The sequence below is a fragment of the Mycteria americana genome, chromosome 1 (genome assembly GCF_035582795.1).
Source record: "Mycteria americana isolate JAX WOST 10 ecotype Jacksonville Zoo and Gardens chromosome 1, USCA_MyAme_1.0, whole genome shotgun sequence".
Lineage (NCBI taxonomy): Eukaryota > Metazoa > Chordata > Aves > Ciconiiformes > Ciconiidae > Mycteria > Mycteria americana.
In genome coordinates this window covers 82,944,656-82,958,234 of record NC_134365.1, presented here as the reverse complement: position 1 = coordinate 82,958,234, position 13,579 = coordinate 82,944,656, and the positions used below count along the sequence as shown (strand labels likewise).

General features: G+C 38.9%; 1 protein-coding gene across 1 annotated transcript in view; it reads right to left on the bottom strand.

Annotated features, from left to right (window-relative positions):
• Positions 1 to 13,579, bottom strand: part of VWF (von Willebrand factor) — a 147,552-nt gene that overhangs the window by 54,550 nt on the left and 79,423 nt on the right. Inside the window, exons 31-33 of the mRNA XM_075491424.1 lie at positions 11,569 to 11,712; positions 2,360 to 2,503; positions 1,231 to 1,395 (exon numbers count right to left, since the gene is read on the bottom strand). Of these exons, the coding sequence (XP_075347539.1) occupies positions 1,231 to 1,395; positions 2,360 to 2,503; positions 11,569 to 11,712 (453 nt within the window). The remainder of the gene's footprint in view (positions 1 to 1,230; positions 1,396 to 2,359; positions 2,504 to 11,568; positions 11,713 to 13,579) is intronic.

The window sequence follows — 13,579 nt, the reverse complement described above, 5'->3', positions numbered from 1 at the left end:
GTCTACTGTAAGATAGCTATCATTCAAGTTTTTGAGCAAATGTTTTGTGCTGTTGGAAAAGCTGGATGTATGTTTCATAAAAATACAAAGCTTTCACCTCTAGTACCGATAGGTTATAGCACAGATTGCAGTAAGAAAATAGTTACTGGTTTCAAATTCCTGCTCCCCATCCTATATCTTGGATCAATGTAATTTAGGGCAAGAAAATCACATATTTTACAGTGTGAGGAGAGGAAATGCATCTTTAAAAGCTTATTTTAAAAGAAAAGAAAGAAAATGGCAGCTGTTTAAATCTAGAAAATGGCAGCTGTTTGATGCTCTGGAGAGATTTTAAAATGCCAGAAGTGATCCCAGTGGAGACTGATCGGATATCTTTAAGCTGGACTGTGCACACTCTGCAACTTCCTCATTCTTAGTGGTACTTGGCTCTGCAAAAAAGTCCACTTATTTTAACAGAGACATAACTAAGCCCTAGCAAAGCTGGTAAAAACCTGTGCAATGACTAACACGATGAGACAGTGTTTTGCGGAGAGAACACGTAGATGCTATTGTAATAGAAATAACAACAATATGAGTAATAAATATCTGTATACACACAGACCAAGGAGGCAAAAGAAGTAAAATACTGGCCAGAGTTGAAGCAAGTTTCCTTAGATGGAGGGCATTGCTATCTACAAATAAATGAATGTTTGTTTAAAATATTTTACACTTTTTTTTCTAGTATCTGTTTTCCTGGAAAAGTTAATTCTTTCTTACTCTTTTTTTTTCTTACACTTTGGCTGAATTCATTGTAGACATACACATAACAATGCTTAGGTCTGTGCAGAAAAATATGCAATTTGAAATCTTTACTCACAACTAACTTGTAACATTTCTGAAGCATGCCCCCATTCGTTCATGACAACTTGAGCTTTCTTGTCCTTCAGTTAATGGCCAGCTCTGATTATTAATAAGATGATAGCTTGAAAATTCAGTCCTAAGCAGTTTTTAAAATCTTGCTGAAAGTTGGTTGATTAGAATAGCAGTTGGCTACCTGCTGAAAGGGCTCAGATTTTGTTTTACACCTAAGTGATGGTGGTGGTCTAGGTTAGCATTTGTGATGATTGTCGCTGAAACACTAACAAAGGAACATTGGGCTGACTTCTCAAGTCAAGAAAAATCATTCTGGTTTTGACATTTCGGTCTTCGGGTTTTGCTTCAGCTATGAGGCTACAACTCTATTGGACTTACCCATGCACACTTTTTTGATAAAGTCACTATTTAATGTGATCATAGTGGATAAGTCTTCAAAATTCTGAAGCTTCATGATTCTGTTAGCAGCTGATGGCCCAGTCAAGGTCCTTAGTTGCTCTTCATCATATCTGTTCCCAACTCCAATTGGAAACAGGGATACCCCTAGGAAAAGAGAAGAAAAGGTTTTAAATGGGCAATGCACAGGAGAAGGAGGTCTTTGGTGATGTATTTTTTTCATTTGCTTCTTAAAAAAAAATAACTGGGAACATTTTTTTTCCAACAGTTAATTTTCATGTATGACTTGCATCACTCTCTCCACACAGGCTAAAGGCAATTAAGGGCAGAAATGGTGATGCTCTAATCACAGTGTTAGCTAAGATGAGCTCTATTAGTCTCAAGCATAAGAAGATCATGCATGGTCAACAAAACGCAGCTGCAGACTTAATGACAACATCTTCACTTTTTTTCAAATGTAAAAAATCTCAATATGTTGTTTTCTTTCTTCAGTTACATGGCAATTGGATTATTTTCAAGCCATTTAATTAAAAAATAATAGTTGTTATTTAGTCCATGCCTTATACAATAGCTCCCAAAGCAATCTACAAAGGAAGTCACTGTTGCTCAGTTGAACACCTGAGGAAGCTGAGGTACAGCAACTAGAGCCAGAAAACTTGAAAAAACATCGTGCAGCACACATTGATACCAAAAGCATATTCCTGTATAGGTCAGTGCAAAATCTGATCAAATCCTCTCTCTATTTATTATTATTAGAGTGAACCTTTCAAGGTTCACTGTACTGCAACAGTATTGCATTTATAATACTAGATCATATTTCTGTCATTCCTGTCTATCCACAGGACCTTGGAAAATGAAATGCCACTAATTTGTGAAGCCTATGGAAGCTGTTCAGCTTAAATTGCAGATTGGTCCTGAATTTACCAATAATTCAAAGGCATCTTCGTCAGGCACATTTTGTTCAGGCCTGTTTCTTACTAGAACATCATGCACAGTAAGTCCCAAACTTATATGAACATACCAGTGCCTTAATTTTTCATCCTTTGTTCTTGTGCATTACTGAAAAAGGAACAACCCTGATTAAAAATAGTGACAGTGAAACGAGATTTACTGTTCATTCTTGCGGAAAGTGCAGGTGCCTCCACAGTGTCTTCTGATCTCCCCGACACAATGACTATCGCGACCTTGGATGCGCTGGGTCTCCCCCCGTGGGATTCCGACATTGCATTCTGAGTTACAAAATCAATGGCTTTTCCTAAAAAGAAATGAAGAGATAAATGAGATATGATAGAAAACTCATAAGAGGCTATAAAACTAAATCTTACTTTGTATTACTAGGTTATACAGTACTGGAAAATACTAAAATACTTATTCTTAAAGGACTTTTGATGTCTGCTTTATTGCTGCTACATGAAAGATCTCAGCTATTAAGAACCTACCAGTACTATTAATATGTCCCAACATAGGAGGACCATCCTTAGCTCCCCAGTCTCTGAAGTAATGGGGATGTTACTACCTTTCCTTAGCCACGAGGATAAAGTTATGCTCCTCACTTTAGTAGTTACCTTTTCCAGAAGTATTACCATTGCGTTACACAAAAGGAAAGAAGATACTGTAGAAGAGGATGTAACTCTTTCCCAACTGCAGAACAACAGTGACATCTAGTGGCTCTCTGATCTACAACTTCGCGCCATCCTGAACTGTACACACAAGCTGCTCAGCTCCCAGAGAAGACCTAGTCCTTCCCAAATTTGGTCAACTTTTCCTACGGATATGAAAAGCATATCTTGCCTCCCTACCACCAGCAAACTCTCTGAAATCTAGACTCAGACTAACCCATAATATAACTGGGTGATCCATATTAAAAAACACAAAACAAAACAAAAAAACAACAACAAAACCCACCAAACCCCACAAAACACACAAACAAATTCTACCTTAGCTACCAAATCACAAAACTGGCTTAAATGGGTAGCTGCTGCCCTTTCATTTAACATCTGTGAACACTCAGGCAAATTTTTGTTCAAAATCATGACCTCAGCAAGAGAGTACTTCACTAGTATTTGTATTTAGATATGTATTTGCACAAATATTTATACTGGGAATGATGATATGCAGCTTTCTTAAAAGCTCCTTTGGGCTTGGAAGTTATCAGGTCAGGAAGTAGAAATTATACTGTGTGACTGATGTGACATTCAGGGCAAACAGTGAACGGTGAATAATAAATACCTGAAAGACTAGTTCCTCTGAGTAATCTGCAAGAACTGCAGAGCAGAAGTATGTTTGCCCGAGGAATTCACTGAACAATTTTAAATAACAAACACATTTGTAAAATACTGAAAGTCAGATAGTAGATAACTCACCAGCACACTGCCAGAATACCTTAGCACACCTGAACACTTTGCACTTCATGTCTTCTTTCATCACGTCACCCACCCATTTTCATTGGCAGAAGCAGAGACCCTTTTCCCAAGCTGCTGCAAGGATGGGCAACCTCTAGGAAGCTCACGTAGCAATTGACTATTGATAATGTGTCAACAGCAACTGGATATTCTACAATGCTTTAATTAGGCTTTCAGGAAGAATGTATCCCCTGGAGGGATCTAGCCTAGAACAGATATCTGGAAAAAGCCCAAATATCTCCTTTTCCACAGTACTGGTTTGGAGGTGATGTTCCCTTCCCAAATACCATTGCTTTCCCCATCCTTTCCTGTTGTCTCATACACCTTACAGTCCCTGACTGACAGCCTCGTATCCCTTTCCCACCTTATCCAGCCACCTCTTCTTCCTCATTAGGCCATTATCACTACTTCCTCCCCAGAGCCTTAGCCTCATCTTCATATGTCATCTCTCCACACAGATGCCCACAACTAAAGAGAAGAGCTGGGACCCACCAGGAGCTGCAGCCAGGCCCTGTCAGACCTACCGCAGGAATAGGATCCACATCAGCTTCTCTTCCTATAAGCTTCCATCCATCATGCGCCGTTACCTCCACTAACAATCTCCTGTCTAGAGAGGGTCATGTATTTTCCAAACAATAATTTTCAAATAGAAAGATGCATGTTTGTTTAGATCAAAATGCTCTTTAGAAATGTCAATTATGATCAGAAGAAAAAAAAAAAAAGGAGAAAAATCAACAGAAAGCTTTCAACAGCATTTAAGAACAAGATGGGATGTTTCTCTTTTTTTTCTTGCTATGTAATGATTATCTTTTATTCAGTTCTTCCAACTGTGTAGATCCATTCTGTTCTTATCATTTGATTTTCATTCCCACTTTAATTCTGAATTATATTTTAAATACAAATTGAAAACACTTTAGAGTTTTTGTTCAGTGAAAATCTCAAAATTTTGAATGTTTTTCTACTTGCAACAAAATATATTTTAAAACATCATTATTAGTTGGATTATGGCAATTCCATTTCACAAACTGCTATTCCTGACCAGAAAAATTAACTAACCTCAGGTATTAATTCATGCCCTATACAGCTGTCTCACAATCATTGCTACAAATGGTTCTGTTTTCCAGTAGTTACTCTATACATCTGTAGAGGTAGATGTTAGATGCAGAATGGCATGTTAGCTATAAATAACTAAGGGCTAAAACAAAATACAGAAAATTAATATAACTATATTCCAGTCCCTGAGATTGTTTCAAGATGGTCACTGTGCCAGAAAATTGACTCATTTCCCTTTTGTCCTATAAATAATTACTAAAAAAGTATTTCAGGCTTTAACTTTCAAATATTTTAGGTTAAACTTTTGCACAGTAAGAATCACAAACGATTTTTCATTCATTTGTGAAAAGTACTTGGAATTTCTGTCTTTGTCTTTCTTTAATGACCCTTTGACTTTTGTGTGGTTGGTGTGGTCACCAGCTGCTCCAGCTCCATTTTTCTTTCTCCCATTAATTCTGAAAATTTTCAGAAACTTCCATACATATATGTAAACTGGAAAATCCATTATTTTTATAATTTCTAATAAAAAAATCAAGTTCCATTGTAATAGAACCAGGGACTATTTCAGAGTCCCCAAAAAACAATTACTCAATTTAATACATGGAAAATTTGTTTTAGTGTACCAAAAACTCTTTGGATTTCTCCCCTTATTTTGAAGCCAGCTCTAGAGAAAAGAGCCAGGTGTCTGAAGACATGATCAAATGAACCCTTTCGTCCTGCTAGAGGGATTCAGAAAGTGACCATCCCAAGCTAGAAGCTGTCGCTTCTCAGCTGTTTGTCTCCACATCTCACCAGGGAGGGTAATAACAAACTCCTCAGAGGCCATAATAAAAAATGTTTACTGCTAATAAACCAACCAACTGAACATTTTCTTACTACTACACTGCAACATAACAATAATCTGCCATTTTCATACCAATAAAGGAAATTTCAAATGTTTACATTGAAATAAATATCACCAAGCACAAGGCTATATTAAGACTGAAAGAAGAGTGCACAGCATCTTGCACGTAATTAAACCAGCTTTAAAATGGCCAGATCTGAACCACACGGCTTCAGCCATTATGAGACCACCTTGGGTCTCGTACAACCCTTCAGTGGCTGACATCTGGGCCACTGCTGCTGCTGGCACCACTACAGCTTGCTCTGACATACCTACATACATTGCAAATGCATCTCTGGCTGCGTTAGTGCCGTAGCAAGCTACTGGCAGAAGGAAGGGTCCGCTCCTCCAGGTGCATCAGCTGGGCATGCCCTCCCAGTCCCCTGCAGTCAGCACTGCTGCCCACCTGGCCACACAGCTAGCTGCCTTGGGAAACTCACCATGTCTGAAAAATAACTGTGCCATCATTTTCAGCCATTCTGGCCTTTCCCTGAGCTTGCAGAAGGCTCAATGCACATCCCTTCCTGCAGAAGGAAGGCAGTGCAAGTGTGCAGCAGTGAGCTGTCAGGGGGCCGGGGCCAGGCCCTTCTGCAGCAGCTAGCTCTTTAATCTGTTTAGCTGTATGGAACCACACCATTAGCTATTAATTTCAGTGATGGACCCTAGAAAAAATCCAAATGCTAATAGAAAATACCCTAAATCCTGTTCCATAAAAGAACAAAACAATTTTTTTTTTCTTTAAAGAAAATCAGACAGTGACCAAATCATCATTTGCTAGCATTGACAAGGGGCATCATATAAGCCCCAGTGAAGTGAATCAGAGGTTTGCTATGGACTTTAAGGGTTACACGTTTTGACTGATTTTCTCTGTGTGTGCATGTGACCCTAAGCCTGGACTAGCAGCCAACATGTTCCCATATATTGAACACAGGAGTAAATTATGTTAGTCTCATGTATTATTGTTACAAATGGTTTCTGTTTCTCACATATACAATGTGCTATCAAAAAAAAAAAAAAAAAAAGGCAACAAATGGGCTTTGGAAGCAGAATGACTTCTATACTCACATGTATTTTAGGCATTAGACATACAACCCATGAGAAATCAAGATGGAAGTCTCAAAGCCAAAAGCCTTCATCACGTACAGGAGAATAACAGAGATGAGAGCAGCATGACACACAATAAAAAAAAAACCTGTTCCCCAAGGCATTGGATATGATGGGGAATGCGTGTCTGGTCATCTGTCCCTGATCTCCTGCCCCCTCTTCTCCTATGGCCTCCTAACATGTCACACTTAACACTGGTCCTGACAGGCATAAAGGCCAGAATTAATTTCACACATGCACACACCCCCACCCTTCCCAGATTTGACCATCTAAATGTTTATCTGGTTAACTGAACAAAAAGGCCTAGCTTGCAGGAGCACTGAGCCCCTAGCAGCCTTTCAGCTCAGTCAGTAGTATGTGATTGTTAGTCATTGGGCATGTCCATGGAAAAAATATAAATAAATAAAAAGAAAAAAAGAAAAAACATTGATTTATATGGTCCACTTTAGAAAGGGCAAGTTGGTCATTCCAAAGGCTGCCACCACAGCACAGCACCTTTTCCCCATCTTTCAGTGCTGATACACTCCTGACTACACTACAGAATACAAAACAGAAGTCATGTATGGAATAAGCATTAAAGCAAAAGCAACAGAAGATATGCTACAAAGGTGGGGAAAAAAATGGAGAAGGGATGGCATCACTGCACAGTCTTCTCCTCTCAGCTAAAAATATGAAAATTTGATGCCGAACTTCTGACAGTCAGAAAAGCCTCTAAAAGAACCTTTTTCTGGTTGCCTTTAACATGACTATCCAATAAAAGCTAATTAGCTGGATATATTTTTTTAATATTATCTGATGCACATTCAAGCCAGACTCTTATTCTGAAGTGATAATTCAGAATGGTTCATGTAGAGGTTCCTGCGAGGACTGAAAGCTGATTAAATGGACATAAACAAGCTTTAAAGACAAAAGACAATCTGGTGAGTAGGGTTGGAGGTGTTTACTGGAAGTCTACAGGGAATTACACTAGATTCTGCCTTATTAATAATTTCATTAATGATTTGGATAAAGGAGGAAAAATATGTAAAAAGGTATGCTAATCTGAATCACAGATATTAGATTGGGAGCAATTATGAACATCATGGAATGAAATGAAAGAGCACAAGGTGCCCTAGAAATGTTTGAAATACACCCAAGAAATAAAAAACAAGATTCGTCCCAGAATAAGCCAATCTGGAGGAAAATAAACCAATGCACAGACATTGAATGGTTTCGTGGGTGCCTCAGGGAAAGCAGAAACTGCTTAAAAGCAACCTTTGCAATTATTTTCTTTAATTTTGTCTGAAATTAGGAATAAAATGTAAAGCCCTCGTGAGGGTCTGTGGAGTTGTGACAGATGGGGGATTCCAGCTAGGCGGAGGTTCCTGCCGGGAACTTGTGAATCTGTGCCTTAAGTGGCCTCAGTGGTTTTGCTAACACTTCTGCAACATCTTGACCAAAAAAGAAAAACTACTACGAGAGGTCTTAATCACGCACAAGTACTGAAAGCTGCCTGGGAAAGAAAAAAAAAGAAATGTCTCCTCAGCACTTGAAGAGGTAGAGAAAAAGCCATGGGCTAGGAAGCCTGTGAATAGTCCAGATTGCTTCTATTTAACCAAGGACTTGTGTAATCAGGAACAACCCTCCATGACGATAATCTGGAAGCTGGTATTTGTATCTTAATTTAGGATCTTGACTAGACATTGAATTGTGTTTCTTTTTAACTGAAATTAGCAGATTATTTTGATTTTGAAACAAAATAGCTATGCCAAACTAATCCCACAGGTCGATGCTTTAAACAGTCAATTCTTAGCACATTGATATTCTGGCATTAATGCATGCCAATTAACAGAATGGTTAGACTCTTCATGAACAGCACAGATTCATCAGTCCAACAGCCCACCAGCACTGAAGGGGGAGGAGGCTATGAATCCCCAAAACCTCTCCTCTGCTTTCCTGGCTCTGCAGGTCAGAAATCCTGCATTTCTCTTACCACCAAGGGTTCTGATGATCCCAGGGTCCACCAGGACCCCATTCAACTCACAAACCTTACAAGAAATGAACTAAAAAAACAAGCAAGCAAACAAAAAAACCTGCCAGGACAGTGAATTAAAATAGCTCAGGGAAGAGACTAGTAGGCACCCAAAGCTGGCTTAAGAAAGGAGCTGATACCACCAATTCAGAGACAGTAGTGGGGGAGCAAGTGAGGAAGACCTTTGTCTTTCAATGGATGGCAGCCCTTAGATCAGGGCAACTTCTGGCAAAACCACGGCCTTGGGTGGGTGATGGGGGGCCAGATTTTGAAAATTCTGCATAGACCGCATCACTCAGGGTAGAGATCTGAAGAAAGAAAAGTGCTATGGTGGGCCTTTGCTTCCTAAACCACAGGCAGGGGTTAGAAAGGAAACCTTTATACCTTCTTAATCATGACAGGCAAAGCTGAATGCTGCTATGCAAATACGTTAATAACTATAGAAAGTTTCAGTAAAAATATTTAAGATTTTTTTTCCTAAAGGGGGAGGAATCACACATTTCTTTCTCTTAACAGTGCTTTTAATACAGTTGAGCCACATAGATGATACTTCCTCCAAATTTTGAGTCTGAGGCAGGCAGTAGGCATAGAAAACATCAGCCTAAATGAGCTACTTTTAGGAAAGGTATAAGCAAGCAAAATCATGGTTTTATAAAGCGTTAAGCAGTATTTACTGTTCACTGATCACTGTGTTCCCTATGACACTCCTAAATATTCAGGAATGCTGAACAGAGGCATGTTTATGTGATTTTCAGTTCTCTTGCATAGATCACTCTTTTAGCTGAATGAAGGCTTATACAGTTAGCTCTTGCTTACAGTTAGTTTTCTTTTTTCAGTTATTTCTTAGGTGAAGTTGTACACAATTTCATTATGTCTGAATATCCCCAGAGCTTCTTCTCAATAGGTTACCTGAGCCAAAATTTGCATGATGTTATCTTATTGCATAAGCATGGGAAAGCTTTGTGGTATAGGCTGCTCTCTTTTGTTCTGCCTATGCCCTTAAATATTCTGTAGTTTTTCATTATTTCTTACTAATAAAATGTATCTTTCTCCTGGAGTTTCCTTACCATTAAATGAAACAGAAAAGGGAAAGCTTTACGCAGGAAGACTTTTGCAGCGATAGCAACAGAGCCTACTGTTGCTCTCTGCATGTATAGCTTTTTTGACGGAAATAGGATGATCTGGATCAGCAAAGATTGAATAAGGATTACACAGGATCATGTTTCTACCATAGGGAAGCCAGCACAAATGAGAAGAAATAGCACTGGTCTGATGGTAATGATGTTTTTGATAGGTAAATCCTGATCAAGCCCTCCATAGGCTAGAAACGATTTCCAAAGCTGCCTAGGGAACTGCAACATCCAGACTGAGCCATCTACACTTTTTAAGCAGCCTTTGCGTTTCCAGAGGCCCAAGCGCAGATAGAACGACATGAATGACCATGCGTTTCCCATGGATGCTGAGTCTCCAATGCAGTCAGCCGAATTCATACACATTACAAGGTGCAGGACGGGACCACAGTGACTTATTTTCATTACTTTATTTGGGAGGAACTACTTCTACTCTATTCCATTTTGGTTCATTATACCACATCCCTCATCGTGGTCTCTGAGCATTTTCCAATGAGACATAAACAAATCACTAACGAGTATGTCATGTGGCTGCCTCTCCCCTTTCATTTCCCAAAGGCCATGTTTTCTCTGTTTATCCTGCAGTTCAGTGTGGCTTACTATATACATTACATGGAAGGCTTCATGAAACTTATCTATTTGTATGTAACAATTTATCCCACAATGAGCCTATAGAAGTCTCATCAGCCATCTGGTATTTTTATTTCTCCAGGCTGAGAAAGCAATCATGGCTAATCCTCCTGCGAACTATGGAAGTCAGGTTTTATTTCTCACTTTTCTGTACCAATAACTCTTTACAGTCTGAAGTAGGCCAAAGACCCTAAAAAACTGCGTACTCCTCAACTCTTATAGGACCCTAATGCTAGGTGGCTGCCAGAGCAAATGTGGTTCCAGTCCAGAAGAACAAAATTCTCAGGGTATCTGGTGAAACATCAGATATGCTGTAGGAGAATCATTTTTTGCTGAATCCTACAACTGATACGTATGTGTGTACTGAATTTCCACAGATGCAGTGGGAAATCTGTGTTATGTTTTAGCACATGAAAATTGAAGTGGACATGTTTTTCAGGATGCAGTTGTCTGGAACAGTAGATAATGTTTCACAAGTAACTCTTCAGCTAAGGTGCTGCCTTGGGCAATCATTACTCCCTGCACCATCCCCAGCCTTGTGCCAGCCACAGTTCTTGTCAGACCAGGATGGCAACTGGGATGAGGGAACTGAACCACCCAGAATATAACTACTGTTTTGGTAAGTTATTTTTCAACCAGATTGGTTACACTGGCTCAGCACAGAGTAACAAACATCTGGCAAAGGCAGCTATTGAAGTCAGCATAAGCAGTTCTGCTGCTAAATGTCTAATCAACTAATTGATGCTGAAAGGTTAATGATCAAAGTCTTTACTTCTTAATTATGTTTTGCTTGCTTGAAAGGTAATGAATGCAAATCCTGAGAATTACTTCAAGGCTAAAAAGAAACAGGTCATCTTCTTTCCAAAATACATTAAGATATACCCTAATTCAAGTAACCTACGGATACATTTTAATGGAGAAAATCAAACCTTTACCAAGGAATGTACATATAGTAAAGACATGAATGAATTAAAAAAACTGACAGTCCTATTGCAGAACACTGCCACAATAGCACTCACATGAACTGGTGATTGGGGCCAGGCCATATTTAGAATTTCTGTGTTTTTTTCCTCTTGTTTAAACATCAACATCCACATAATCACTCACCTAATCTGGTAGGACCTTGCTCCCTTTGTTGAATGGAGTGCACCATCTCTACAAGCTTTTCAGTCTCTTGAGGCATGTTCCATGAAATTTCTAGATTATTTTCTCTGGCATACTGGAGAACTGATACATGAACTGAAGTATTGCCTGAAGCAGAAAGCAGAAAATAAACATTTTAAGTGCATATGAATGTCTTAAAATAAATTTAAAGGATACATTATGGTTGTGTTTTACATTAAGCACAACTAGACAGCGATTTTCCATCAGAGTGTGAAAGCTGCATTTTCAATCAGAAGATCAAAACGGAACTATTCCCAGGGGAAAAAATATGCAAGTATTGCTGCAAACAGTTGTTTTCTGTCAGGAATCAGCAAGCAGTATTCTACCTCAGATCAGTTTCACCATGATTGGAGAATTTCAGTTTACTGATCTCCAAATGTTATTGCTTTCCCATGTTAAAATTGTCTAAACATCACTTTTTTTTAGCTGCACATAGTTTTGCAAGGGCAGTAGTTTGCTGCCCCATTTGTCTGATCACCCCGGATGACTACATTTCATGCAAATTTCCCTCTGTCATGCAATACTTGAGCGGCATGCACCAGGCTGCAGCATGGGACAGTACACGCGGGGAGCATGACCTGCAAATGAGAATGAAGAGAAATTCCAAGTTTTGCTATTCTCTGACATCCTAGTTCCGTTTTACATTATATAAGAAGTATGAATAAAACTATTAACAGAGGGTTGATATAAAAAGTTAATAAATATCAGACGTGCAGAATTGAACTGGGCAATACATTGTTTATAATGATCGGCTGTACCTCTCTTCATGGTCTTAGGACTTCTACTGTATACTGAAGATACTTATGTATATAGCATATTATTCTTTATTGATGCTTTGTGAAACATTTATGAATGAAGTTAACAATAATTGTAATTTCATGTACCCAAATGTTGCAGCTCTATATTGATCTGAATATCATCTACTCACTATACTTTACAATTTGTCCACAGTCTTAAAGATTTTAAACTCAAGGCCCTAGTGAGGAGTAATTTCATAGCTACATTATTATTGTCCTGTTGTTAATGATGTAACATTTGCTATTACAGGCTTCAAAGATAAGGAAAACAGCTAGGCTAAAAGAAATTGTCTGTTGTTTTATTTAGTTTGTGTTGATTTTACTTGGCTTGCTTCTCTGTATCTTGCATGTACACAATTTTCAGAAACAGAGTGTCTTCCACGTACAATCTCTAAAAAAACCTAAGTTGTGCTAGATGTACAGAAATGCTATACTTTTCCTCTATGAGCTCTCTCATTAGTACAAGTGCTGGTAATCACCTCTTTTGGAAGCACAGGTATAATACAAACATGTCAACGCCCAGTGGCAAAACACCAGCAGCAATGGCAGTTGCTCCATGGAAATGGTTGAATGCTGAATTGAAAAAGTACAATTCTGATCAAAAATCCAGGTTTGTTAAAACAAGTGCTACTGGGAAGATGCAGGATCCTGTGCAGCCCCTGCCATGTGGATGGACTTGGTACAAGGGCACACAATGTCCTGATTTACTACATGTGCCACATGGTCCCTTCATGTATGTGCAGCATGTGGCATTCTGCCAGGGCAGCTGCACTGATAATATCTGTGCTGAATGACCTAACTAGAGGTGTACCTCCCATCAGTACATAATCTGCCAAGCTCAGTGAGTCTAGCACTCCCAAAACCCGTCTATCATCCAACATGGGTCAGGAAATAAATCTTTAAAAGTCAGTTCTAGCACCCTAAGTTAGCCAAAAAAGCCAATCAGAGCCAGAAATGCCAATTCCAAAGACCAAAACCCTGCAGTCGGACCAAACCTGAACCAAAACCCCTCTGAATTATCCATTCTTACTTGAACCAGAACTGAACTTGAACTATTATTTTCAAGTCTGTTGAACCTAATCCAGAACTGAACCAAAACCAAACACGTATTTTTGCTTTTCTGCCACAGAATAACAGTTCAGCTAAATCTCCATCCT